The 27,928-nt window shown below is 41.0% G+C and overlaps 1 protein-coding gene across 13 annotated transcripts in view; it reads right to left on the minus strand.

The window, feature by feature from the left end:
• The window catches only part of UNC80 (unc-80 homolog, NALCN channel complex subunit), a 133,939-nt gene that overhangs the window by 60,868 nt on the left and 45,143 nt on the right, over positions 1 to 27,928 (minus strand). For 6 of the 13 annotated variants that reach the window (XM_038181816.2, XM_038181808.2, XM_038181807.2 and 3 more), the window contains exons 21-28: positions 27,242 to 27,401; positions 22,557 to 22,729; positions 15,171 to 15,383; positions 12,849 to 13,020; positions 10,116 to 10,249; positions 7,122 to 7,287; positions 3,406 to 3,609; positions 1,809 to 1,909 (exon numbers count right to left, since the gene is read on the minus strand). In XM_038181816.2, coding sequence (XP_038037744.1) covers positions 1,809 to 1,909; positions 3,406 to 3,609; positions 7,122 to 7,287; positions 10,116 to 10,249; positions 12,849 to 13,020; positions 15,171 to 15,383; positions 22,557 to 22,729; positions 27,242 to 27,401 — 1,323 coding nt within the window. The remainder of the gene's footprint in view (positions 1 to 1,808; positions 1,910 to 3,405; positions 3,610 to 7,121; positions 7,288 to 10,115; positions 10,250 to 12,848; positions 13,021 to 15,170; positions 15,384 to 22,556; positions 22,730 to 27,241; positions 27,402 to 27,928) is intronic. The other 7 variants (XM_038181813.2, XM_038181812.2, XM_038181815.2 and 4 more) reach the window with 5 other exon arrangements.

Genomic DNA, 27,928 nt, shown 5'->3' on the forward strand with positions numbered 1-27,928 from the left:
GTAGTGACAGAGAAGCAGGGAGACGGTCCAGGGATTCAAGTACTGGCTTGGAAAACAGGACATTCAAATTCCCTGCCCTGCCACCCTCTTCTAAAAATTACAGCTACCAGGAACTGCTTCTGACATCCCAGTACTGGGTTAAGCCTGTTCTTGTCCACATCCTGGAGTAACAGGGCAGCTGAGAGCAGGCTATGTGAAATACCTGGGGGAAAGAGGAGGATATTGACTCATTCTTGGCAGCTGTCTTTCCCTCAGGAAAGGCAACTCAGAAGTCAAAAGGAAATTCTGGGAGGAATCAGTCCTCGCACACACATGCAAGACACAGTGTGTGCGCAAGCAATCCAGCTTCTCTGTGGAGACTGCTGCACCATCACAGCGGGTCTACTGTGAAGCAACAGAGTTGTACAGTCCTTGGCTGTGGACTGAACTGTTAGATTTGCCCACGCTACCTGCATGATAGATAGTCAAAATTACTCAAGGCCCTGCTGGGTTAGATGTGTCAGTAGAAGGCATCAATGGAATCAAATAAAAAATTCCTAAAGTAGGCATTTTTCCCTGTAAGATGTTGTCCTGGTTTAAGTTAGGACAGAGTTAATTTTCTTCCTAGTAGCTGGTAGGGTGCTATGTTTTGGCTTAGGATGAGAAGAGTGCTGATAACACCCCGATGTTTTAATGGTTGCAGAGCAGTGCTTACACCAAGCCAAGGACGTCTCAGCTTCTTGCTCTGTCCTGCCAACGGGCAGGCTGGGGGTGCAGTAAGAGCTGGGAGGGGACAGACCCAGGACAGCTGACCCAAACTAGCCAAAGGGGTATTCCATACCATCTGGGGTCATGCTAAACAATATATAGGGGTGGCTAGCTGGGGGAGGGGGGCTGGACTGCTCGGGGTTAGGCTGGGCATCGGTCAGCAGGTGGTGAGCAATTGCATTGTGCATCACTTGTTTGTACACATTATTAGTAGTAGTACTATTATCATCATTATTGTTATTATTATTATTATTATTATTTTCCTGTCTTAATAAACTGTCTTTATCTCAACTCACGGGCTTCACCTTCCCGTTTCTCTCCCCCATCCCAGAGAGGGAGGGTGAGCGAACAGCTGTGTGGTGTTTAGCTGCTGGCTGGGTTAAACCACGACAGATGTATAACGAAACTCATTGCCATTAGATTTAATGGTGACAAAAATATGTAAACTGATTCAAAAAAGGGGTGAGACAAGCTCCCCACTGAAAAATCTTCTGTAGCTAGTAAACATAGTGGTCACAACAGAATCTCCAGCTCAAGTAGCTTCTAAAATACCTTCTTTCCAGAAGCTGGGAGCTCAGGTCATGCTTTCTTTCTGTTACTGCCCAGTACCAGCCACCATATGGAGATAAGATACTGAGCTGATGGATTTTTCAGCTGAAGCAGCATGGCTGTTTCTCACTTGCCACACCATATACTTCCATATGTATAAAGCACCTATCACCATATTGATAAGCTGTCTTTGGAACCACTCTGATGGCAGGGTAAGAACACGAGCTGGCCTGTTAGTACCTCATCTAGAGAGAAATAGCTCCTTTTCCATTACAAACTAAATATATGAAATAGACAGAGGTAGCAAGAAAGAAACTTACTGCTTTTAGTCTTTTAGAAATGGCAAATAGCCAATTCTGCAAAGGTCACAGCTTACTTACACTTGAGATCCTTGATGCTACAGAGAGAAAGCACAGACTGTGATCTGTTGTTTGGTTGCTGGTTATTGTCAGCACAAAGGTTTCCTACTGAAAACGTCAGCCTCGAGAGCACAGCCAGCAAGACATACTTACATGCAGCCACGACATGTTCCGATGATAGTTCTCCTCCGTGCCTGTGCTGCTCAGCACCTCTGGCTCAATGCTAGGTTCACTTGCGCTCCAGGGGCTCCCTTCTTCAAAAGAAAAATACCCAAAGGTGGTTGTTTTTATTGCTCCCTATGTGCTTAAAGACTAGGGACAGCACTTGTAAGCCAGGCCAGCCTTGTGGAAACAGACCACAGTACACAGAATATGCCACACTGGAAAAACCGTGTTTGGACACCCCTCCCCAGGCCTGGTATCATGCTGGCTTGACAATTACAAGAACCATTCAGACTGACAGGCCATCTTGTCAGCAGCAAACACTGCTACCTCCACACTTTTTTCTTTAATGGAAGGGGAGAAGGCAAACAAATAAACATCAGAAAGAAATTCTTTGCACCATTCAGATGCTGCAAATGGTTGGTGTAGTGATCTGCATTGACTGGGCTCTGTGTTTAAAAATACCAACAAAAATCCAACCAGAAGTGGCATCCAACTGGAAGTGCCAGTGGGCCACGTAACTGCTAAGTGCCCATGGAAACTGCAAACGTTACGGGGATGAAAGGGGAAAAAAATCCTGATTCTAGCACGCTAGTTCTGAAGAACTCAGGCAAGGGAGATATTCATGTGGGAACTGCACCAATCCCTCTGTTTCCTGCAGCTATTTCATTACCTATGGACCTCCCATAATACTAACAATACTGGGGATGAACTGTGGTTAATCCTTCCTATCTTCTTGTTAAGTGAACTTTGACTTGCCCACGACTACAGACCAGGCAATCCCATTCTCCACGTTTACCTAACACACATCTTTTGGTCAACATAAAAATGACTATAAAGTTTGGGACGTTACTTCTCCTCCAAATGTAGCCAAACCTTAGTTTCTGATTAACACCCCTAGCAGAGGGAGCCCCCTTAGTTCAAGTGGGACAGAGATTTCTTCTGAGAGGATGCACATTTGGTTTCCATAACATAAATATATTGGGATCCATCTTTTGAAGACTAAGAAGGCATCTGTAAACTGTAAAAATATATGTATATGCCAATATGTAGAAATACAGTATGTAGCACGCACATGTTATGTTCTACATATAGGAACATATATATTGCATGTTGTACGACATGCCTATGGTACCATGTGCTACACAGAACACGAAGCCCATGTGCGTACATATATATATCCTATCCGTTGATACAGACAACATCATATATGCATATGCCCGCAGGTATTCATTGCATCATCTGATTTAGGGGTGTGTGTATGTGCATATACACACATGCATGTGCTCCCCTAAAGCCAGCATGCATCCAGCTGGCAGACAGCAGCATTCCAAGAGTTCATGCTCTAACACACCGCTCCAAATGGACAACCTGTGCGCCGAGCTGATGCTGCACCCAGGGCACCAGAGGCAGGATTTGAACCGTGTTCTTCCCAGGCCCTACTTCAGGCAGTCCATGAAGAGAACCCTATATTTTTTCTAGCCTGTTGGGGTGGGGGTCTTGTCATTTCTAGATCTGCTGCAATAACATCAAGAGTTTAGGTCCTGACTATTCGTCCCCTCCCTTTCCACCCACTCGTCTAAGTTACCTATATCAGTGACAGTGTCCCTGCTGTGGGACAGCTGCAGCTCCTCATTCTCAGACTCTGAGTCCTGCCGTGATAACTTGGTGCTCTTTAGGCTGCCGGCCCGGCGAATGCTGGAAAGGGAACCCCCCTTCTTCACCCGGAAACTGCGGGTTCCTTTAATCTGGAGCAAGCGGGAGCCTCCTATCCTGATCTTCCTGCTGGGAACTGTATTAAAAGAATAAAAGAGGACTTTTTTCCCCTTAATTTTTCCCCATTTAAAAAAAGAAATATATCCTGGCCCGCCCCTCCCACCCAACCTTCTGCTGCCAGCCTGTATTGCAGCATCTTTCCTTCTCCCAGGGAATGTGGGGCCAGAGGCTCCCTCCAAAGCCACCGCCAATGCAGCTCTGTCAATCAGGCAGTAAAGATGCTTTACGGAAATGTGTTCTGCACCTCTTTTCCTGGAGACCTGGTACCTCACCTCAGGCCTTGTCTGTATTTGGAATTAGCCCTTCTTCAACCACCAGCAAGTAGAGTCAGCTGCTCTAACAGAAACCCAAAAAGTGGACAAGGAAAAACTACGATTCACACCACTTTGAATCAATTCCTGCCAGGAAACAGAATCCACCCAATGGATGTAAATTGCAGTTTCCTTTGTCAGCTTCTGGGGTTTTCATTAGTGCAGAATCACCTCTTGCTAGGGATAGATGGCTGAATCCCAATCATGAACAAGGCACCATGGACAAACCTATTTTCTTGTAGGCCTGGGTTCTGTAAACCCCACTGAGCTCTGCAGTAGGATCAACTATTTATTCATACAGCACGTGTGACTGCAGAAGGGTAGTCTGCTTCATGAGGCTGGCACACATGACTTCTTTGAAGTAAGATTTGCATAAATCCATTTCTCTGCATGTTACTCTTCATCATTAGAATGCTTTAGAGGAAACGGGAGCACGTAGATCCTCTCCTTCAGACAAATCAGCAGCTTTCAGGCATTAACAACATCCATTGACACTCTGCATTTTTGATGAGCACAGACATGAAATGGTTCAATGTTCAAAGCACCAACTGTTTGCACTTTCATTCTCCTCTTAGTTCAAAGGCAGTACATGGCAGCATGTCAGTCCAAATGTTGCAACACCCAGTCATTTCACTGCAGATCTAATCAGGCAAGGCCATGTGTGATTGATCACCTTTTGGCATCTTGTTGAGAATGAACAGGATACAGCTTTTTGGATATCATGGGTAAGAAAGTATTTCAATAGAATTGCATTTTGGCTTCTGGATAAGTCAAACGCACCTTTACTCCTGGGAGTGCCCCTAATTCCTCCTCAACCCAATTCCCACTCCACTTCCAGTGACTACCACTCTGGCTGAAGAAAGCTGGATAGGTTTTGAGAGATACTCCTCACTCCTCATGAACCAGCTGGGCAAATCACTGCCGAGTGATCTGAGAAACTCCCTCCAAGTGGCCATGCTGAGTTCCTTAGCAATCACTACTGGTTGGATTCTGCTCAGATCAACCTCTACACAGCTGCTCAGTTCACCCAAAAGCCAAACTATTTTAGGTCTTGGAACTGTTATTTCACGACGTTTGTAGAATCCCATGTTAGCACCCAAATAGTATGTATGATCCTCTGAGAGCCTGCATCTACCTAGATTTAGTGTCTATATTTCAGACCTACCTGGAGCAGATTCTAGACAGTAAACCCGAAGCTTTTGGATAGCTGTTAAGCCACGCCTGGGGTGAACAATGACAGCAAAGTTTTTAACACTCAGAAAGAAATGAAAGGAAACAGATTAGTACTCATCAAATAGGTTGAGATAAAGAGACCTGCCACTGCAGGCAAGAAAAATTTAGTTACAGTCACACAACAACATTTTCTTATCTAGGAAAGAATAAATTACAGAAGATGCCTCTGCATCTGTTATGTTTGGCCCAGGTAGATCCCCTGAAGAATATGCTGTGGCCAGAGAAAATAATGTAATTATTGTAATTTTTAACTAAAACATTATCTTGCATTTATTTAGATTCCAAAATAATTCAAACTCATTTTTTTGCTCTCACATATTTAGGAGTCAGCCTTCTTACTATAGTCACTTTGCCCAACTCTAAAATGTAGTAAACAAGCAGCTTTAGCAAAGGAATACTAAGTGACAGGTTAGGAAGAAGGGAGAATGGGATAAAAACAAACAAACAACTAAAACTGCAGGGAAAATGAGTTAAACAGAGTCAAGGATGCAGAAAGTTAATACTGTCTTTGCAAAAATAACTCAAGTCTGCATTATGCCTGCAGCACATTAGCACGTGGAGGCACGCCTCAGTCAGCACGGTCTCTAAGAATGGGACAGTTAAAATTTTCCAGCAGCACCACATGCTTGTAGGCTTTCTGCCACTCAGGTAATGCCCCAGTGGATGGGACTGCTGCCTGAGAGGCTGAAAAGTGGTAGTTAATAGCTATCTTCAAAGAAAGAAAGAATGAAGGAAGGAACTTTTTCTCATCTAAATAGTTGGAGACATCTTATCCCACGGATCTTAGACTATGAGACAGATCATAGGGCTGTTTGCTTCTCTGAGCTGCCAATATACCAGGAGTACAAAACATTCGGTTGAGTGTGAATTTAATCTACTTGACCTTTCTTAAGTGGACACCTAGCTGTCTTCACAGAGGTAACCATCCCACCTGACACACAAATTTGGAAGCAGTTTTACACCACATGAATTTTGGAAATGTTTCTAACACTTTCTCCAGTAATTGTGGCAGGGTCAAAGCTGAAGACAACACAGGCTTTATCCAAAGCCCTCTGAATCATCAACACACATTACAGTTCCTGAAGGATAACCAGCCACAGAATTCATTCTTTTCCAACAATCATAAGACATTTATCCTTTTAAAACAATCATTAAAATTATCATTCAAACATCTGCATCTTCATCCAGCTATTACAATACAGGATTTAAACAGTTCTAGAAAACATGTTAGAGGGAGAATCGTGTACAGGTAACTATCTGGCAGTTCAGCCTCTAATTGCAAATATGAACAATGACTGTATATTGTATTGCAACACTTGTACCATCAGATAGTATGTGAGTTTTGCATGAGATGGCTTAAAAATGGAAACAATCCGCTGTTCTCAGCAAACACAGTGAGCTTGAGGTTTGCTTGTACAGTATACAGTATGTTGGTAACATTAATCTGCTAGCCATCAAAAGCCACATAAGTGTGTGTTTGTCATGTGGTAGCAAAGAATTTAAGAGATCAAGTGATCACCCACTAATTCTGAGATGCCATGACTTCCAAACCAGTACAGATTTTCACAGAAAGATCCCAGTCTTCTCTCCTATCTGTGATTTTCCCAAAATTAATAATAATAAAAATGTAATCAGAATAAGAAACAAAACCACCTTTGATCTTTATTTTTAAAGTGAATCAAATAATGATGCTTCTAACAGCATTCCACTGAGTTACAGTTTCAAATAAGGGATCCTCCTTTTTAGAAAACTTGCAATGCTCTTATTTGGTTTCAGTCATAGCAGTGTTTTGTAAAATTTCAGATCTTTGCTTCTCACATTTGTCATATTGAAACCTGAAGGCCAGAAGCGTCTCAGAAATGATTCAAAGCCACGTGACTCCATGGCCCCCTGCTTTTTAACACAGTCTATGCAAATGAAAACATAAAATCAAGCGCCACTTCACAAGCCCCGAGAATACAAAAGCTTTGTTGTGCCAACAAACCTTTTTTCTCCTCGAAGCCAGCCTCAGATTTGAGGGTGTGGCTGCTGCTGTGCAGGGAATCCTTTGAATCTTCATTTTCATCCAGGACCCCAGCAAAGCTGATCTTTCTTTCATACCTGTGCCGGTCCATCTCAGGGTCCAGACGCAGTCTGCAGCTCTCCAGATCCTGTTGGCAGCATGTACACCACACAGATGTGCAACCAGTATGAGCCACCATCTTTTTCACTACAACCACAGAAACTTCAGTAAGAATTGCTTCAGACAGGTATTTATTTCTGGATGGTCCAAAACAGTTACTCTGGCCAAAATTCTGTAGGCTCCAGAGGTTTCTTATTGGAGTTTATATTGTAAACTCCTACAAAATTTACCGGGAGCTGCCTGGCTGGTGACAAAGTCTGTTACTCTAAGAGTTGATTTGTTAAAAAAAGAAGGGTTTTCTCAAACATATGTTCTAGACCGAGCTATGATGAAATGGGTTAGCTGATATTAGCCAACTAATGCCAACTGGAGGTCCCAAACAGTTTGCAGTCAGCTTTGCATCTCCATGGAAAATGATCATAAAAGACTGACAGAAAAGCTAGCAGTTATTTATAATATGGAAAATATTTTGACTTTGCTTAACAACAAAAGCTGAAATATAAAAAGGCGGTTGCCTGAAGTAATGGTCTGTAGTATTTCTGGCATTGAAAACATCTATGTAAATAGCTTAGAATGTATTGAACACAAACAACTTAGGGTACGAAACAAAGGCTAAAACACATCACAGGCTTTTATCCTGAACAAATCTGCCTGAATTACAGCAGCTTCAGAAATTACCATGCATAAATTAAGCTGTAATAGTACAACAGGTATATTCCTAGGGCATAGATTCCCCTCCCAAAAACGTTTAAACACATTATTCCTCCCTGCTGTTTGTCAACATGCACACATTAGGAATTGCTGCCCCCACAAAGTAACTGACAGAAAGAAAGACATCCTCTCAGCACAGTTAGTCTGACAACTTCATCTGTTTTCATCAGCTTCTTAAGCTAAAATGTATGACTTTGTGCCACAGCAAAAGACACGTTCTAGTTATCTGGCTCTACTGTGGGAGCGATACCCTGCAAGAAAAAGTACTCAGCACTACCAGCCATTTGCAAAGGGAGTTTGTATCTACTCCAGCAGCTTTATTAAAAGGCTCTGGATGAAACTTGAGTCAAGACTGCCTGTCTCTCTCAGAGGTGTGGGTGCTTAAGCCCTCAGGCTGACAAGTCTGGATGGGCTGTGGGTAGTTAAACTAGTTCACCACAACTAGTTCAGCTATGAATGCTTTGGTTCTTCAAGGCAGGTAAGTGTATTCGTATTTATGGAACAGGGAAGGGTTCAGGTTTGACCCAGGAACAACCTTTCAGTAAGGTTATGCCTGCAAAAAGCAATGGAAGCGAGAACTGCTCTACTTGAATTCCAGCTTTATTGACTGTAACATTATGTACCTGATTCTCTCTGAAATGAAGCATCAGGCCATAAATACAGGGACTTCATTTTTTACTCTGAAGTGCTCTTGGCTTTTGACTTTTTTTTTTTTGTATAAAGTTAAAAGAACACATCTATGGCCATTTTCTTTAATAGGCTCTTGCATAACATGACCTTAAGTTTTCTTCGGCCTATGCATCATAAAATAATTCCTCCTCCTTCTCTCCCATATATGAATCTGAAAAGCTATTAATCAGTTGCATTTCTATCTAGTACAAAAACACATTTTTCTATTGACCCTCATTACCCAACATATTCTAAGTTTGAAGTCAGCTACTTTCCTGAGATGAATTCTAAATCCTGGTATTATCATCCTTTTGGATGCTGTTATTTATTACGCGGTAAAAATATCAACAAATTGTTTACAAAGACTCACTCTGAATTTCTCCCCATTTTTTTAGAATTGCCCTTCTTGCATACCTTGGGGCTGAGTCACTTCATCATAGGCCAACTACAGCTTTATAACCCATTTCTGGCCCTGACTACAACAACACCAAGCCATATCAACCTGTCAAGCATGCCTCTCATCAGAAATATTTTATCTAAGTCATCCATTAGCAGGAAACAGAACAGTGTGGCTAAGTCTTTTGTGCTCACTTAGAAAATTAACTTCTCATTCTCTTTTTTTAAAGAATTAGTCTGATTTCCTGAAGAAATTAAGCTTAAAAGATCATACTGCTTGTCTGCCATACGATTCTCATCTCATTCTGTGCTTACCACCTCTGAAGCTGCTGGCCACTTTCCACACAACTTGACAGAAGATAGCTGATTGTCTGTGTACTTTGTGAAAGAACAGGCTGAAGGCAATGTGGAACCACAGTATTAGACATCAGAAAATCCACACAACAATGAAATGCTGGAAATCATGGGGTCCTGCTATCCATTAAATTAGTTGTCATCTCATTAGTCATTTAGCCTATTATTCATGCTAGTATTTGCCTGTGCCTCTTTTAGTCTCATGGAGGTTTCTTTCATTCCTTGCCTCTGTTTCTTTCCTTTCTTCCCCCAGTCCCCATCAATTCTCATGGTAAGACAACAGGGAAACTGCAACCAGGACAAAAGAAGTGCAACCTCTAAGCTTCAGCAAATGCTCTCTAAACCATCCTCTTCTCTTTCTCCTAAGTGCTCTGCTCAGTTCCCTCTCAACTGACCCTCCTCATTAGCTATGTAGCACTTGAGCTGACATTTGCTGCAGTCCATCTCCCACAACTCTCAGGTCCCTTCCACAGTTTCTCAGTCTATCTGCTGCCTTCTCTATTTTGAAGCTTTCATGGACTTCTGGTACATACTCTGCTTCTCCAGTCTTATCTTAATCAACCTATGTGATGTGCCCTGCCCATCTTCTCACCAGACAAAGGCTCCTTTCTCCCTGCATCAGACATTTCCTTGAGTTATTACCCCATCAAACCTCTCCTCAGAAAGGCACAGAGTGCAGTGACTTTGTGGGCAAGTCTCCCTCTCCAATTTCCATAGTTCACTTACCACAAGAGGCTCAGTACGTGGCCTGGGCATGTACGGGAAGGTCTCTCGAAGGAAAGTGGTTATCTCCAGGAGAAGCTGGCAGGCTGCCATTTTCAGTGCAAAAGGGCAACAACATTTGGTAGGATTCACAGTGCCTAGGAAAAAAAATAATTCTATGGTGAGCAAGAAGATTATGCAAAATCTTGAACCAAGAGGTGATGGACATTTTCATGTATGGTGCACAATACAAGCTGCACTAAAAAAAGAGGAAAATCCAGACTTCTATCTATGCTACTATTCCTACACAAAAAGGGTCATAGTCATACAATATTGGTCCATGTATTTACCAGCACATGCTACAGTACCAGCATGGTATAGTGTTTTATCATATTTATTACAGTATATAGTGAGGAATCTACTAAACTAACAAAATCTTACAGCATTTTATATAAACCTTCCTATTTAATGTTAGTACAGGTGAAGAAGTCGATAGCCTTCGGTCCCTTTAGAGTTTTATGTTCAGACAAATCTACAGTTCTATAAATATATAAAAATTTCTCTAAATATATATGGAATTATGATGAGACAGTAAAAATGTACTGTGCCTATTACTGGTTACTACCCTGAGAACTGGAAAAGACAGTCTCCTCTGAAATCAGGCTTCTTCATTTGTGCAGAGAATCCAAGTGCCATTTAGGGATAATTAAGGAATAAACAATCAGAGAATGATTTGGGTTGGAAGGGGCCTTAAAGATCAAACTACTTATTCAAGTTAGACATTCAAATACTTAACTTGAAATAAAGGGAGAAGGGAAAAGGCTGCCCAGGGGGGTTGAGGAGGACTCTGGGGACTTTCAAACCCACCTGGATGCATTCCTATGTGACATGATTTAGGTATTCCTGCTCTAGCAGGGGGATTGGACTAGATGATCTTTCAAGGTCCAATTCCTAATATTCTGTGATTCTGTGAAAGGGATTACCAAATACTTGAAGTTTTGCTTCAACTGATTCTAGACAATCAGCTTCCAGAGTCCTACATTCTGTAAGCAATCCAACCTTGAAAAGTTATGAAGCATTCTTTGATGCTTCATAAATTTGAGAAATACTATTTTGGATAAAGAACAGTAAAAAAAAAAAAAAAAGTACATAAAAATTATTTGTGACAATAACTAACCACACCCATTTTTAGTATTGCCTATGTATAATCTAATTATTTTTTGCAAAGAAACGGTCCAAACCAGACAAATGAGAGGACACGGAAGGCATCAGATAAAAACAGATTAATTCTGTGAAGCTTGTTTATTCCTCTGTATGCACTACCTGTAATGGAGATGGACTTTGTAGGGACTAAAATAGCCTGAACTGTTAAATACAGACGAGATATACAAGGTAAAGGAATATCAAACTGAAAGTTTTACGCTCCTCAGTCCAATTTCTACAGTGCACAGAGCAGCTTTAGAAAAAACCTCTGCCTTCAGCAAGAAAGCAAACTATGTATCTTTTATTTATACCCTGGCTTTCAGGGAAATACTTGAGATTTTATACAGCTTTCTAGACCACAACTTGCTTTCTGTTTTCGTGTCTTAGGCTGCCCTGTTAAAGCAGCTCCACGTCCCCTTATGAATGCCTGTTATCAGTGGCTGAACAGGGACAAGAAAGCCTGTTCCATCTCTTGATTATGGGAATGCAGTTGTTCACCTTTCGAAAGCCATTCACAGTGCAGGAAAGGAAAAACTTTATGTGCACTCTCCTGTTTTGGATACATCTCCTAAATAAACCAATAAAATATCTGGAACCCAGGCTGCTAGGGTTGACACACTACATACACAGTGGCACATATCTAAGTCTAAGCTTAGTGCTAATACCTTGTCTTGACATTATTTCCCACAAACGCCATTTCACTGCTCCCTCTATCCCAAAGCTGGCCTTGATTCAGTAAGAACAAACTTAAAACCACAGAAAATGAAACCAGAAGATACACAAACAGTACTAGCACACTATATCCAATGGCAAACAACAGTACATGTATACAGGCAGTGGTACATTACGGCACAGACATATATACAAATGGTGTCTGGAGAGGACATAATGTTTGTTACCACCTTCACCTACGACAGGATCTGTTTTGACTTATTTTGATTCACAGACTGTGTTAGAATTTGTATGCCTACCTAGACTTTCAGAATCAGTGATTTATCACCCTCCCACTCTCATGTACAGACACACACACACAAATGTGTGTATTTTAGTCATCTTGTTACACAGGTTTTAATGATACTTTTTATACTGTACCAAGTTTCTGCTTGAGAATCAGGCAAATACAGTGAAGTCAAGATTTAAAAGCCTTTGGCAGAGCTGTGCCAATTTATATCAGGTGAGAAGATGACTCTTTTCTTCAATGCTAAGAAACAGAAAGGCAGCTAATCCTACAAAAATACTTCTGCAGAAATAACTAGAAAGGATGGGAGTCTGAACCACTTTGGACATTTGAGTGACAGCAAGACTGAATAAATAATTACCCTGCTTATAATTACTTTTGCTACTATACAAGAATTACAACTCACTACCTGTTTTTGCCCCTCTTTTCCTTCAAAGTTTCCCAGTACTCCTATCCATCTGTCATGTTGTACATCCAGGCACAGAAAGAACAGGGAAAGAAGCTGAGGTGGAGGTGAGGGACTGGGAAATACAACTGAGTGGCAAGAAGATGAAAAGAGAAGAAAAATTAAGTGCTCCTAAAGCAGAGGTTCTTACAAGCGGGGGTTCTTGTAGTAAAGGGAGTCTCCTTACTGTCATCTAAAAAGTCTTCTTCCTCATCCTCCTTTCTCAGGCGCCTCTTGGTCTCCTCATCATAAATGAGGCCCAGCAGGTTGGCAGGGCTCTCACTCTCAGCGTGGCACAGCTCGTTGAGGCGGACACCAATTGCCTGCAGACAGGGAGAAAGAGAAAGCACAACGATGTGAGAATTTCAGCCCAACTCAGCAGTGGTCCTTGCAAGCTGAGAAGATGTTCCAGCCAGAAGAGAATATCCCAGCTCCATTTCTGTTGTCTGCAAATGCAGTAAAATAAAAAAAAAAAGAGATGATAAGAGAGTAATTGCTACAAAAAACATTATTTATTTCCCTGTTTTTTTCAACCAAAATTTGAAAACTGCCAGATTTCAGAAGATTTCTTGCAGATTGTGTCAAATAACAACAGAAATGACAAATAGGTCAGTATTTAGTATGAATTTCTTCCAATTTTCTGTCTTCCCTCTATATATATGTGCCAGATTTTTGCCAAGCCTTTCCACCAAGAATTACATCCTCTGTTTGAACAACCATCCTGTGGCTTAAGAATCCAGTAACAATCCACATTTCCTCCATAAAACAGTTGCATACGCCTGATAAAGCCTGCTTCCATTTACAAAGAAGAGATTTCCTGATCCACCTTCCAACAACAAGCTGACCATATGCCCGTAAAGCTGGGAAGGTGCATGGGTAATGGTGTAGAGGGGATTGACATAAGGAAGACAGGCAGACTGAATTTCCACTGTAACATTCTCTATAAGGGCATTGACTGTTTCTTTGTGACTGTTTGTTAGCACCTTTATCAGTATATAAACAGCCCTTGTGCTGCTGTCAGCAAAGCTACAGATAAGGGTGTGTTAGCAAGAAGTAGACTTTACTTCAGAGCATTTGATTTTCTTTGCTGCAGATAGGTAAAGAGAACACGGACAAGTATGTAAAACTTGATCCTGTGATACCACTTTGCAAAAGAGGAAATGTGTTTGATTACAGAGTTTTAACAAACACTTGCCCTGCGGCCTTCTTGGCTTTGCATAGTTTCAGAGAAAGACATTAAAGAGGATTTCTGAATCTTCTGGAAGTCGGAACTGATGGTCATGCTAGCACTATATAATTTTCCTGTCTCAGCTCAAGTGAAGCAGAAACAAATAAACAGTCACAAAGAAGACAGCATTACAGCTCCTCTTCCTTGTTATTAAGTAGTTCCTGTGAAATTCAGCAACAATGAAGAGAGTAGACTGCTATACAAAGAGAAAAAGGTGGTATTATCGTGGTTTGCAAGCTGATGCCAATAGTTATCTCAGTTATCTGTATATTGTTAAATAAACTCCACATCTCTCATTTTTTTTCCCTTTTATGTTTCAGTCATTTAAGTAAGAAATGGTCTGCTTGTGTCTCCAGAAAGCAGTAATCAATCTATCACATATTATTTACATCGTGTTCTCCAACCTTACATTAAAGCAGTCATAGATCTTTAACTACTGTTGGATTTCCTAGCAAATGGAAAATAGAGAACCTGCACCCCCTCTTTTTTTTTTTTTTTTGATCATGACACTCTGCAGAAATGACTGGTTTTGTGTAAAGAGGTGAGAAGCAGTAAGCTCAGTTCCAGCTAGACATATGTACCAGGTACCATGGAGGTCAAAGGGACTCCTCCCAGTATTTTTAATTGTGTGAAATTGTGTGAAATTGTGCTTACTTGCAGTAAGCATCAGACCTTCAGCAGGCATGGGCTTCCAAAGAAACTGCAAGTGCACTGACAGGACCAGGCAGGGCAATTGTCTTGATCACATATTGCACAAGATCGTGATCAAATAAAACGTGAAGAAGCCAAGCTCAGTTCTTTAGATGACATGCAGTAGCTATGCAGAATTCCTTGCCAAAGAATGACGAGTGTTAACAGTTTGTAAGGGTGCAAAGAGAGACTGGACAAATACCTTGAAGAAATCCACTGAAGGTTGCTAAATACACAGCACCACATCTAGCCCAAACAGCCCTGGTCTGTTTTTAAAGAGTTGGAAGCTAAAAAAAGAGCAAGTATTATCATAAACACTGCTCTTACTCTTCCTTAAGCATTCGTATACAGTAAGTGCTGGAGACAGGAGAGTGGGCTGAAGGGATCCTCAAACTGAACACGGCAAGGACAAGGGAAGGGCAGGCTGTGGAGTGCAATTCGGAAAGGAGGCTCCTGAGTCCCCATTTTACTTAAACTGAAATCCTGCAGATAACCAAATTACCTTTACATTTTGGTTTACGTTTAAACGTAAATAGAAGAGAAACAAGCTCTTACATCTCCCCATTGGTAGAAGAGCTTAGCTGCATTCCACTGCAGCTTCTGGTTCCTTTTGTTGCCGACAATAGGAGAACGTCCCCGGGACAAGCCTTTCTTGGTAATGTTCACATGGTGGCCTTTCATCCACTCAGGCCAGTTGCCACGGTTGCAGCGATGAACAAAACGTGCACACTCAAGGAACAGGGCCGCTCTTGCTACTACAGGAGCTTCCTGAAATATTTGTAAAAAAAACCACCTTCAATACAAATACATTTGGAAAAACAAATATTAGAGGATTTTGTGCTTTATTCAATTACTTTACAGGCTTGCCATGTGGTCACACAGACTGAGTGATCTCTTCAAAGTCTGAAAACAGGATCTCTGCCATGAATCTCACCTCAAGCTAATAAAATCAAGGCCCATAGTGACTGAGCAGTCATGCTTAGTTGGACCACCGAAGGGGCAAGAAGAGCCACATTATAAACAATCTTCTCTTTCACCACCCTTGTTATAACACTTACGTTCAAAAACCACATTAGCTGCCACAAAGCAGAAGTGGTTACCTGACACTTCTACTGGAGGAGTGAGTCAAGTTTTCTTTTCATCTCCTCCAGTAAGCCTTTGCTTGTGGAGCTTGGGAGTGGAAGCATGAATGCGGGCTTGCTAAACTAGGAAAAGTGCTGTTTTGTCCTTAGAACAAGCAGATATGGACAGTGAAATCCTTTACTGGCATAAGTCAGTTGCCCAGAGAAGCTGTGGGTGCCCCATCCCTGGAGGTGTTCAAGGCCAGGTTGGACGAGGCCCTGGGCACCCTGACCTAGTGGGAGATGTCCCTGCCTGTACAGGGTGGGGTGGAACTAGGTGATCTCTGAGGACTCTTACAACCCAAGCTGTTCTATGAATCTATGATAAGTCATAAGAATTTCACTGGCCTGACTGCTTTAGCAGTACCATAATAATAGCAACAACTTAAGGAAGTACCATACAATTTAGTATTGGAACTTCACATCGGGCAGCTGAGCTCTGAAGTGATGGCATTGATAAATTTTCAGAGGGACCTCCCCTCACCCCCCAACTTGGAAGAGTACTTTTCTTTATTGGGTGATATGATATCGAGTCTATCTTGGTTTGTATGAATTGGCCTAGCAGGATCCAAGGTAGACCAATAAAGTGGACTTCTGCAACTCACAAGTACGTTCAAAAATTGACACCACAATCTGTTTCCTAAAGGGTAGCTTAGCCTCAGGAAGGAGCTTTCTTCACAGCAGTCTACAGCTGTGTTCAAAATAACATCTTTACAAGCCATGGAAAGTGACTAAAATTAAATGGTCCTCCTCATTTCCATTTCATCTTACCCCTCTTTTCCTGCAATTTTCACAAGCAAAACCCCTGTGGCCTGCAAGTTTTAAAACTAACGATAAAACAATGTCCACAATTCACAAGTTGGCTTTGATGCTTCCCTAGCTGGGATTTTACAGAGCACAAACATGTGTTCTATGCAGTTAGATACTGGCAGCTTTAGTGAGATAATTTAAACAGATCAGCATCTATTTATAAGGGCAGGTTCTTCAACTATTGTCCATGAACAACTTTAGCTGGTCTGTATAACATTATTAAATAGTGCCTTCAATAGTGCTTTCATCAAAAGTTGAAAGCAAGAAATTTTCAAAGAATGTTCCAAAAATTAATTCCCAAATTTAAGAAATTCTGTACTGCATAAATTACTCCTAACAGGATGGAAGAGAGTCATCCCTTTTAGAAGACAGTCAAAAAAAAAGAAAAAAAAGAAGAAGAAAAAGGATTATGTGCTTTCTACACTAACAAGAAAAAATATGTTAATTGCTTCCTGATGCAACTTCCTTTTGCAACTGAAAACTACAGATGGTTATTTTCTTCCATCATTTGAATAAAATACAAGCTTTTTGATTATATTTTATTCAAATGATGGAAGAAAATAGCAATCTTTCAGCAATTCTTTTGAGCAGCAGGAACATTAAAGCTGACCCAATGTTCTCACCAGGAAGGCAGAAATCTGAAGTCAGACATTCATCCACAACCAGAAACAAAACTCGTATCTAGCACCTTGAAAAACCATTACAGATTGCTTGTTGTCCATGTGAAATATGAACACAGAAATAGGTAAGGACTTTATTTTCGTATTCTCACATAGCAAAACCTTCACCAGACCTGGAGACGTGTAAGCACTGAAAAGATGGAAACCCAGTCTTGGTCTCCTGTTTTAGTTCACCATTCATAAAATCACAGTTTCTTAGCATACAGGAATCTTGTAAAGACATGTTGTAAGGGTTATGGGAGCACTCAGCTACTATAACTAAAGGAGCATATCTAGGATAGGGTGTGAGGGCAGGAAGAATGTGTCCTGGCACAGGAATTCCAAATTCAGAAGCACTATAAAGACCCCGTGCATGAGAGAGGAGTTTCTGAACAACACGGGGCACAAGCTCCTTGTGATTGCTTACCTGAGGCTCAGTGAAACCTGAAGCAGCAGAAAGAGAAAGATGAAGATGTAACAGAATGGACAGGGATGGATTCACACCACAGAGAAACACATCACAAATGGAGAGAAATGAATCAGGCAGGCGATGCATAGCTGAAAAGAACACAAGTTACCATGGTCACTATCAAAACTTCACACAGTAGCAATACTCTCACATGCCTGTCCCTGCTTGTGAAACCATTCACAAGTCCACCTTTAATATTAGACATACTTTATTGCTTTGCCTTTTGAAAATTATTTTTGTACTGCTTAAATTGACATGAATAAGAACCCACCACTTTCTTAACAAAATTTCAAGTACTCCCAATGAAGCTTTTCAATAGATAACCTGATTTGTACAAAAGGAGCAAAAGCAATGACCTGGGTAGGAGGGAGCAAATACAAAATGGATTTGGAAATTTATAGCATCACATTACTGTTCAAGTACAGCTGATTGTGGAGAGGTTTATGACCACAGAGTGTCTAGGTCCAGTTTTGGCTTCAAGGACAATGAATTTTATAAAACAAATCAACCACTAGTAATTTTCTTTTGCCCTCTTTTATACTCTGCAAGGCACTTTGAGAAAAAAAATGTTTCCACTGGTCCCTACAAGAAAAAAAAAAAAGGCAAAATAGCAACAATCTACTTCTGAAGTACATAAAGTAAATGCATGTACTCTCAAAAGCTGCTGTCTGGATAGCTCTGCTTTGTCTAGCCATGAGGTTAAGTCTGGCAAGAGAAGTAGCCAAGCACATGTACTGAAAACAGGTTATGAGTGAATTATTAAGCAAAGTCTAGGAGAATTGCCTCAAAAATATTAGTTCAAATCTCTCTGATTATGTGCAAAAACAATCAAGTAAAATCCATGACACAACTCCTTGCTTCCATTCCCAGTCATCTGTTGTGGGGACCTATTCGGTGCAACCTCTGATTTCCTTCCAGGTGCTATGTCCTCCTGTGGACAAACATTTCTCCTACCCAAACAGGGACATGGGAACAATGGAGCCCACCTGACGCCTCTGGTTACATGCAGTCAAGACACTGGAAAGCATTCCTGTTCTTGCAGCTTAGACTTTCTTTCTGCCCTTCCACTCCTTGTTAGGTCCTCTCAAACACTGTGGTAAAGCAGTGCCATTATGGCATTTCTACTAGGGTAAGAGATGCACGTTAGAACAGAGCAGATCATACTTCTCAAGAACATACTGGAGAAGTGGAATAGTGGTAAGCACCACTCTGCTAAACTCATCAAAGGAAAGCTCATGTTTTCCCATCTGAGTCATTTACGTTACTCTAATTAGGATACTTTAGGTAACTTCTTTATAAAGTGCTAGACAAGGGCCTTTTGGAACCCTTTACAGAAACCTGACCAGACTGAAACATTGTATTATTTGCCATCCAACCTTCAAAATTTCTTTTAAGGGAAAGAAATTCAGTTTTATTATTGCCAGGTCTGGATTTCAGCCAGTGACATAGAGATGAAACCACCTGCAATATATTATCAAGTGTCATTAAATGCTTGCAAAGCCATAAATTGCTTGCAGCTTTATACAATTCAGTCAAGGATGGGTGGTGTTTCTGGGAAAATACGTTAACTACATGGTTTCTAATTCTAAGAAAATCCTGAGTTTAATGTATAAATAAATCATTATCTCCATAAGGATGTAGCCTTTGTTTCACTACTCTGATTTCCTTAAGTCACTGGGGCAAACCTGTATAAACATCCAGGCTAATCAAAGATCTTTAAGTCCGTATAAGAATGGAATTTCTTGTCAAAATATGCATGAAAGAGTATGCTTAAGAAGTTTATGAAAACTGAAACTGGAGAATTTTGCCTTTAATTTTTCAGAGATTGCCATAGCAACTAGGCAGGATAAAATGAATTAAGCAGCTTTTAATTCACATCAAACCTGATTCCAACTATTACTTCAAAAGCCTGAAAACACAAGTTAAAAAAACAGAATGTTTTCTGCTGGGTGTGCTCTACTGAAATAAAATATGGGAATTTTCCATAACAGCATACATTGCCATTAAGTGGTACAGTGAGATGACAAGCTGTCATCTTTTGAAGCCTGCAGTGCATGCGACTTCATAACTTCCACGTATCTCTAATACTTTGTAGAAAAAAATGCCAGCTGAACAGGTACTTGAAAGTAGTTTCCAAAGTCTGTAATTTGAACAAGATTTCCTTCATTTAGCTGCAGACTTTCTAGAAACTCTGATCCCAGAACCTTGGGCTCTCATTCAAATCCATAGCTACTCCATAATGATACCCCTGTGTACAGCACTTCATACAGCCCAAAGAAAATCTGCAGGCAAAGCAATGAGAAAATGTGGAGAAAAAGACCAAATCGTGGTCACTGGAATGACAGACTGGGGTTTCAGTTGTCTTATTCTCAGATTGCTGATGTAACAGGGAACATACAACAGAAGACAACAAATGAAGGAGAAGGTGTGTATGCATTCCAATAGATGTCACAAATTTCTCCTTCGTGGTACATAACCACTTTGTGCATATCTTCTGAAGGGGCAGTTATTAAAGCCAGCTCATTTGGCTCCCTGCTACTAGGCTGCAGAATTACAAATTCTCATAACATAAAAATCTGTGATTTGTATCAGGTCACACCCTCTCTGAAACCACACAGTGGAAGTCCAAGAAAGAAAAAAGAATTTCAGGCAGCTATAGTATTATTTTCTGCTCTGTATCACAATCCCAGTCACAAGTAGCAAGAAAAGGCCTTGGTCCAGAGTTTTCAATGATCTTGGGAAGTATTAGAAATTTTTCATAGCAGATGCCGTGCTACAGTTCTGCCTTCACTAGATGATTGCAGACTGACAGCAAATACAGAAATACAGAATGTAAGTGCCTGACGATCTCCAAAGGCAACTTGTAAGAACTGCAATCCACCCAGCAATGAATTAAAATATGCTGATGGTACTGACTTAAGAATACTACCAAATCCTCTAAAATTGTATAGTGCTTGATATGCATGTAAGTATTAATACTCGTATGCGCAGAGGCTGTAGTGAAATCAACACTTTATTCACTGTAATAATTTTGATTCTACTGATTTTAAATGAGTCACTGTGGACTAACAAATACACTACTCAGGCTACTCTTCATAGCCAGATTTTAACAAGGCTGCTCTCTTACCATGTGCTTTGGCCAGAGAGCTACCTTACACTGCAGCCCCTCACTGAAGCCATCTTCATCATTACATGGGAAAGGAAACAGAGCGAAACGGTTTTATAAAAGCCAGCCTGGGAAGTCAGAACAGACATCTTAAAGTTGTTCACTTATATCGGTAGTTTCCAGTTGACTTCACACACAGGCACACAATAAGCCTGTCTGTGTCTTAAGCACGTGACAAATTTAAAAAATAAATAAGACATTTTCAGGATATAAGGAAATAATTGCCAAATCCATGTTTTACAGGCTGATGCATAAGCACACAAAGTAACACATCCCTGGAAGGATTTTAGTGGCATACTGGACAGCAATGACTTTTCCCTGCCCATGTACAATGGGGTAGTAGTAGCCTGGCAGCCTTGAAGCATGATTTTGTGTTTGTGCAGCACGCAAAGCACGAGTAACTATCTTCCCAAGCCATTTTCCAAGTTCACTGCAACCCTGACTGGTAGGAACCACTTCTGGCTGTGAGACTGCAAGACAGACTTCACAACTAGCAACTCCTTCCATAGCTTTCAGCCAGAGGGCCAACAAACCCTGACAGGAAGAGTGGGAACTAGTGAAGAAAGCATCTGTCCACTGGAAGAGAGACAGGAAGCAGTCCAAAGAGTAGAACTAGCTGTGATGTGATAGCAACAGTGACTTTTGGCCAATATTAAGGCAGACTTGCTGGGATGGATGGGACCTAAGGATGCAAGGTTAAGAATGATGTAAAGAGTTGGTGCACAGAGTATATCACCCCCAGAATTATGGAGCAGACAAGACAGCACAGCTCAGAGCAGGGCACTAGCAGAATGGGAGTCCATAGGTCTGGCATCTCCAGCAGTGAGCAAAAAAACTGAGTATGAGCACAAATGGCACGACAGTTTAAGAGGCAAGAAGTGGCAAATAGGAAGACAGTGGGATAGAGGATGTGGATGCTGTGAGAGCAGTGGCTTTCAACCTTTCTCAGTTTGCGGACAGCCAAACACAGAAGTAGAACACTGTGCAGACAAGTTACAAATAACTGGATGGCTTTTCTTGGCTGTCTTTGTCACATCCTCTCACAATCATCTCAGAGTCCCACTGGCCCATGAACCACAGGCTGAAAACCACTGCTTTATAAACAGAAGGGACTGTTAAAAAAAAAGCAGCTGCAAGGAAAGGAAGGAAGGAGGTACAGAAGAGACACTCACTGTCAGGCAGGAGGGACTGAATTATGTCACTTCTGTGTCTTAGATCTGCAAATTAGCAGTTCCTGCATTTAAAAGCACGCACAGCAGCATTTGAAGCTTTTTCCACTGACTGGCTCTGGTGACTAATAGTTTAATGTTGCCTAGTATATTTATAACTCTATCTGAACTCCTGAGTGGAATTACTGTGCCTCCCCAGGTAGCTACTTAGTCTTCAGTCCTTATTCTGAAAGTTAGTATTGACAGTAGGAGCAGAAGCAGAACGGCTGTGAGCAAAATTTGAAGTCTGACACTAAAAAGCTTTGTGCTAGCAATAATCTATTTGTGCGGAGCCATGTAATAAAAAAAAAAGATCCAATTTCTCTGCATGCTCATCCAGTCATGGGTGCTAAAACTCCAGCTGCTAACAGCACTACCCGTTGGCACTGCTATAAATGCTTTACCTGCTATCTGCGTGGGCATGACCGACATCAGTGAGCGACAACGGACCACCACGTACGCACATGCTCTCACTCAGCAGGTAAAAACAAACCAAAGAATGACTTACAAGATCTAGGGCTGCTGCCAAAATGGAGGCATCGGGGATAGTGCCTGGTTCACAACAATTCAGGAGAAACTGAAAGCGCTTCATCCCTTGGCGGATCGCTCCCAGGTTCACAACGTTCTTGGATTTTCCTCCTTCTTGGTTGGAGGTCAAGTGATCATCAAAGCTATGGCAACCTGAAGAGGTAAGGAGTACAGAGGGGATTGCAGGGAGGGGTAGGGAGAAAGGAACACAGTCTCTTACCAGTTAGAATAGTGGTACAAAAATCTTGAGGAGCAGTCTTGGTCTAAATCCCCTCCTCACATTGATGTACTAGCTTGAAGATAACAGGGCCATTTTTACATTATCATGACTTCCATGAAATAGGTGTACAGCGAGACAGATTCTGGTCTTGGTCACGCTGATGTCTGCCCAAAACAATGCCACCCTAACTGGCATGGAAAACCCAAACCTACTCCAACATAGGTGAACCAGACCATGACCCTTCCTCCCCACTTCTTTAATACAGAAAATCATGCTTACTGTCTCTTTTTCCTGAATACCCTCCTACCTTACTTGCTTTTCTATCAGCCTCTAACTTTAAAGTGGAGGATACATAAACCTAATTGTCCATATATTAAGTAATACTATATCATCTAATAGGACATAAAATCAGTAGTAAATATTATAAACGTTTCATGTGAAAATCACATATTGTCTAATTTTTATGCATACGTCTTCTGCAATGACCAGAACACCCAAAGTGAGACTGGACTCTGTTTCTAGTTATCTTCCACCATTCCAGCCTCTCTCCCTTAAAGTGTATTGCATTGTTTGGGATGGAAGGCTCCCTTATACAAATTCCTTTTGAGAATAAAGTTAGCAATTCCCTTTAGGGCTTCTTTCAAGCATGATTTCAAACTCCACGTGCTGAGGTCACATGGTAGATCGACAAATCCCATTGCAGACTGTAATTAATGCTTCCTAATGCAGGAGATCACTGTGCAGTCTGTACCCAGAGTTGAGAGAGTGACAGAAAGACACAGATGAGAAACCACAAAAGAAGTTTTAAGGCCAAGGTGGCTGGCCAAAACAAGAATAGTCAGCTTCTGGGGCTGTTTGTCTTTATCTACAATACTCTGTTTAGGTGTGAAAGTACAAAAGGTTAGAGAATACTGAAGGATAAAGCACTGAAGAAGACAACACTGAGTGAAGAATTCAAGATTTGCTTTAAACATGGGTTTGGAAGACAAGAGGCAAAATGTCAGCTCTACAGGACTTTGTGACTTTTCCTTCATCAGGAAAGAACAATGACTGAAAATCATCAAGTCCCATTGAGATTTCAGTTCCCAGCATTACTTAGAAAGCACTTATCCACTACAAATAGTCACAACAGAAAATGGCAATGTGTTATCTTCATTTTTTCCCTCGTATCAAATATCAAGAGACTTCTTTACAACATCTGTGGCTTTTCTCTCTCAGTGAAGCCGTACATAGTTTTCCAGTAAACAAAATGTTCCTATGTTGGGAAATACTTCATCAAAATGGAACAAACAAACAAATAAAAAAGTAGAAAGAACAGGCAGAACACTTACATAAATAAGCAGGCACAAATACCCTTTTCTTTCAACTCCTCTTGTTTCCTTACAGCCTGTAGAATCCTCCCTGAGCTTTCCTGCTATGCCTGTTTTAACACTAACTCATGTCTGAGGTACAAAAAATGTTTTGTATGCAGACCCCTGTTAGGGCTGTGCTTGTTACGAGATAAAGAACTGGAACTTGACTTTCTGGTAAATAAAGGTTTGTCTAAGGCACCTCCCTAACACCCCACTATAAAAATCTTTGTTCACCTAGGGTGAGTGGTACTACCTAGAGTCAATCACTCCAGCCCTTTGCAGTCCCAGCCTTGCACTCATGTTGATGCTTTGCAAGGGAATCCTTCAGAAGCAGCTGATAGCTGTCCTCTGCTATGCCTTGCTGTCAGCAGGGGAGCTCTCTCTGGTTTACAAAGGGTTAGTGTGACTCAACCCTGCAGGAATCTCACCCAGTGAGCCTCAAGATCATTTTCCAGCATAGAAGGACACTGGGTATCCAAGCACCTGTCCCCCCAGAGCTGCTTCCAGGGTAAATGCAAGATCGTCCCTTGGAGCAAGCACATGCTCTGATTCGCCCGTACTGTATGGCTTGAACATCCTGGGCAACTTCTATGGTCACTGAAAATGTCTTCAGTAAATGTCTGAAGAAACAGCAAGGCTCTCATGTAAACATATGGTAACTCACTTCTGTATATATGCTGTGTTCTTAGTATAAAGATCATTAAAGTAAACAATTTGTTATGCATGAATGTGCATATATTTATGTGTATATATATGTATACATATGCACACATACAGATATATACACAAACACATACACACGCACACAGATGCATACATACATATCTGACACAGACAGAATTTCCAGTCGTCTAGATGATGTATCACAATGAAGATTACAATTCATAAATGATGTGACAAATTATTCTATATGTTAAAATATCTGTGTATTTACTTACTGTGAGGTATTTCTGTGTTTTCTTTTTCAATTTGGCCTACTGTGTTAAAAAACCCAAAAACACAAGAGGAAGCACCACATGGAAAATTATGAGCACAGTAATGGCATAGCATCATGAATGTCAGGAATGAGAAGGCAGAAATATGTTCCAGAACAATACTTCAGCGTCATACCTTGAGGGATCTAATAGTACACCCATTCATCTTGACAGACTTCTGCTCTCCTCTCCATAAACACATAAAACATGTTGATTTCTATGGAATACACAGAAGCACTGCAAAGGTGAAAGCACCATACATGATCCTGTTCTACTGTGTCATAAACCACCTGAAAAGGCCTCACATTGATTTCAAAATGCGCGTGCATGTACATACACACAGGTATGTACAGCTAAACCAATATTTTTGCTAATGGCAAGTTGCATCGCTTTTATTATCCCATTTCTAATGCACGTGTATGTCAAAACGAAGCATGTGTCATGTACATCTCTTCTCTCACAGCTATACAAAAAGCCTCAATTTCTTGCCACTGATTAGACAAAATCTGATGTTATTCACAGAAGGCTGTAATGTGGACAATGCTTCCGAAGTCCACAAAGTCAATAACTAATGTGTCAGATCTGAGTTTTATATAGACTTTAAGATCTGCCACACACATGGAGCAACGCTATTGGTGTTCACAGGGTCGAGACTAAGTCCGTGTGATTAAATCAAGATACAGGCACTCTAGACAAAAGCAAACTCACAGAGGTGAAAAATCAGCACTGTCACGGTGAAAAAACAGTATTTCCTGCAAGAAAATATGAAGCAAAATCACAATATGAGCGCCATAGAAACAGCTGTGGAAGTCTAAAGATCTTGCTGCCCGAGTTGTTTGTTCCTGGGAAGAGCTGGAACAAAAGATGGTGGAAGCATTTCACACCCGCTTCAGTGCGAAGCAGTGGATGAGGAAAACAATGCAATTCATTCTATTGTCAGGGTTTTCACCTTCAGCTAAAACAAAACAAAAACCTACTGTGCTGAGGCAACCTCCTTCTAGAGGAACATATTTTTAACTTGGTAGATGGGCTGAAAACCACCACCAGTGTTTCTGCAGTGGTGGAATGATGACCAGTTTATGAGATATGCTCATCCTTTGCTAATACCACTTGCCTAAACAATGGCTTACACACATTGCATGGCAGGTCTGGGACAGATGATGGTAAAATACATGCAAAGCAGTGCCGAAGTGTAATGTCAGAAAATAAAAAACGTAACGCCAGAGAATAGACCAGCTAATGTAAAGATACAGAGGTCATGGTGAAAAAGAAAAGCTACACTTTTTCATGTGTTTTTGGGAGGCTTTTGTTTGTTTTGAAAAACAGGAATAGAACTTCAAGATACAAGGTTGTCTTCCTGACAACAAAGATGAACTCTGAGCCAAGGACATGAGCATGTGAATGGCTGCATGACATTTGAAAAGAGAATATATCATGACCTCATATTATTCATAAAGGCACTTTTGAAACATTGCAGATTTTGAAAATGCATTGCAATTAAATATACTTTTGTGGAAAGGAAAAGTAGTGTTATCATTATGTTGTGTGCTAAGAAAAAGGGACAGCATCCCTAACGAATGGTATGCAGACACTAGACATGCAACACAGAAGAAAAGAGATAATTATAACAAGGTTTGTGCAGGGTTTTCCATTTCATCAGTGCTGATCTTTGCTAAAACTGTCAAATGGTCACAAATTGGAAAATAAAAAACAAAAAACAAAAAAACTGATGGAATACCCATTGTTATATTAAGCAATGAAAGATTTACACACCTAATTTCAAACTGAATCAGTGCTTTGAAGCAAGCATTAATTTTTCAAGTGTGTTGATCAAATTCAATTTGATTTAAGAAGCCCAAATGTTGTATTTGCATAATTTATTTGGATTGTCTGGAAAAAAAAAAATGACTTTGCTAGAGGTTTTTCTAAATCAAAACAAAAGAAAGAAGGAAGGGAAAGAAAACAGTTACAGAGACTAAAAAGTTGGAGAAGGCAAGAATGGATACAAAAACTATGGAGAAAGCAGGAAAAAAGGGTAAGGGATGAAATACAGAAAGAAATAGGCTAAAAAATAAAATAAAAAGAAAGTAAAAAGGAGACGAGAACCCTGATTTCTAACCATCTTTTTCTTCTGTGTGATGAAGCTTGGATGGGTGTCTTCGGCAGGTGCGCCATTTACCAAGACGCTTGAAGAAATTCTCCTCTTCATCTCGCCCATTGTCCAGGCCACCTCCTGGCCCCCCTCCTTCTGACAGCTTCACTGCGCTGGTAAACTTCACCTGAGCAAAGACAGAGGGCCAGGTCAGGCTGTGCCACGCCACCATCTCATGTCTAAGCAAGAAGACCAAAGCATTTACAGCAATACAGGAATACAGTGGATCACCATAGCAACACAAGTGGGTCTGCACAGACTTACGTAGGCTGAAGCACTTAATCTTTTAAGCTTTCTGCTTAAAGGATTGGTCTTTCACATGAGGCTGTAAAGGCACAAAGCATGGAGAAATGTGACCAACAGTTAAAACTTAAGTGTATTAACAGGGCTGGCATCTCTCTCTCAAAGAACAAAGATCGACAAGTACAGTGGAGGTATAACCCAGTCTTCTTCGCATTCCAGAAGAGTCTACATGGAGTTACTCACATACCACAGCCACCATCAGCACGTCCTTCCTGCAGAGGATCAGCTCCATTATTCTTCCTGACAAGGTCTTAACACTTTGTGACCTTACTCTTTTACCAAGATTGCATTCTGAACTTCATTATCAGACAACTATACTCTTATCTCCCAAGCACTCTGGCAACATCATAC

The sequence above is a fragment of the Anas platyrhynchos genome, chromosome 7 (assembly GCF_047663525.1).
Source record: "Anas platyrhynchos isolate ZD024472 breed Pekin duck chromosome 7, IASCAAS_PekinDuck_T2T, whole genome shotgun sequence".
In the NCBI taxonomy this organism is placed as follows: Eukaryota; Metazoa; Chordata; class Aves; order Anseriformes; family Anatidae; genus Anas; species Anas platyrhynchos.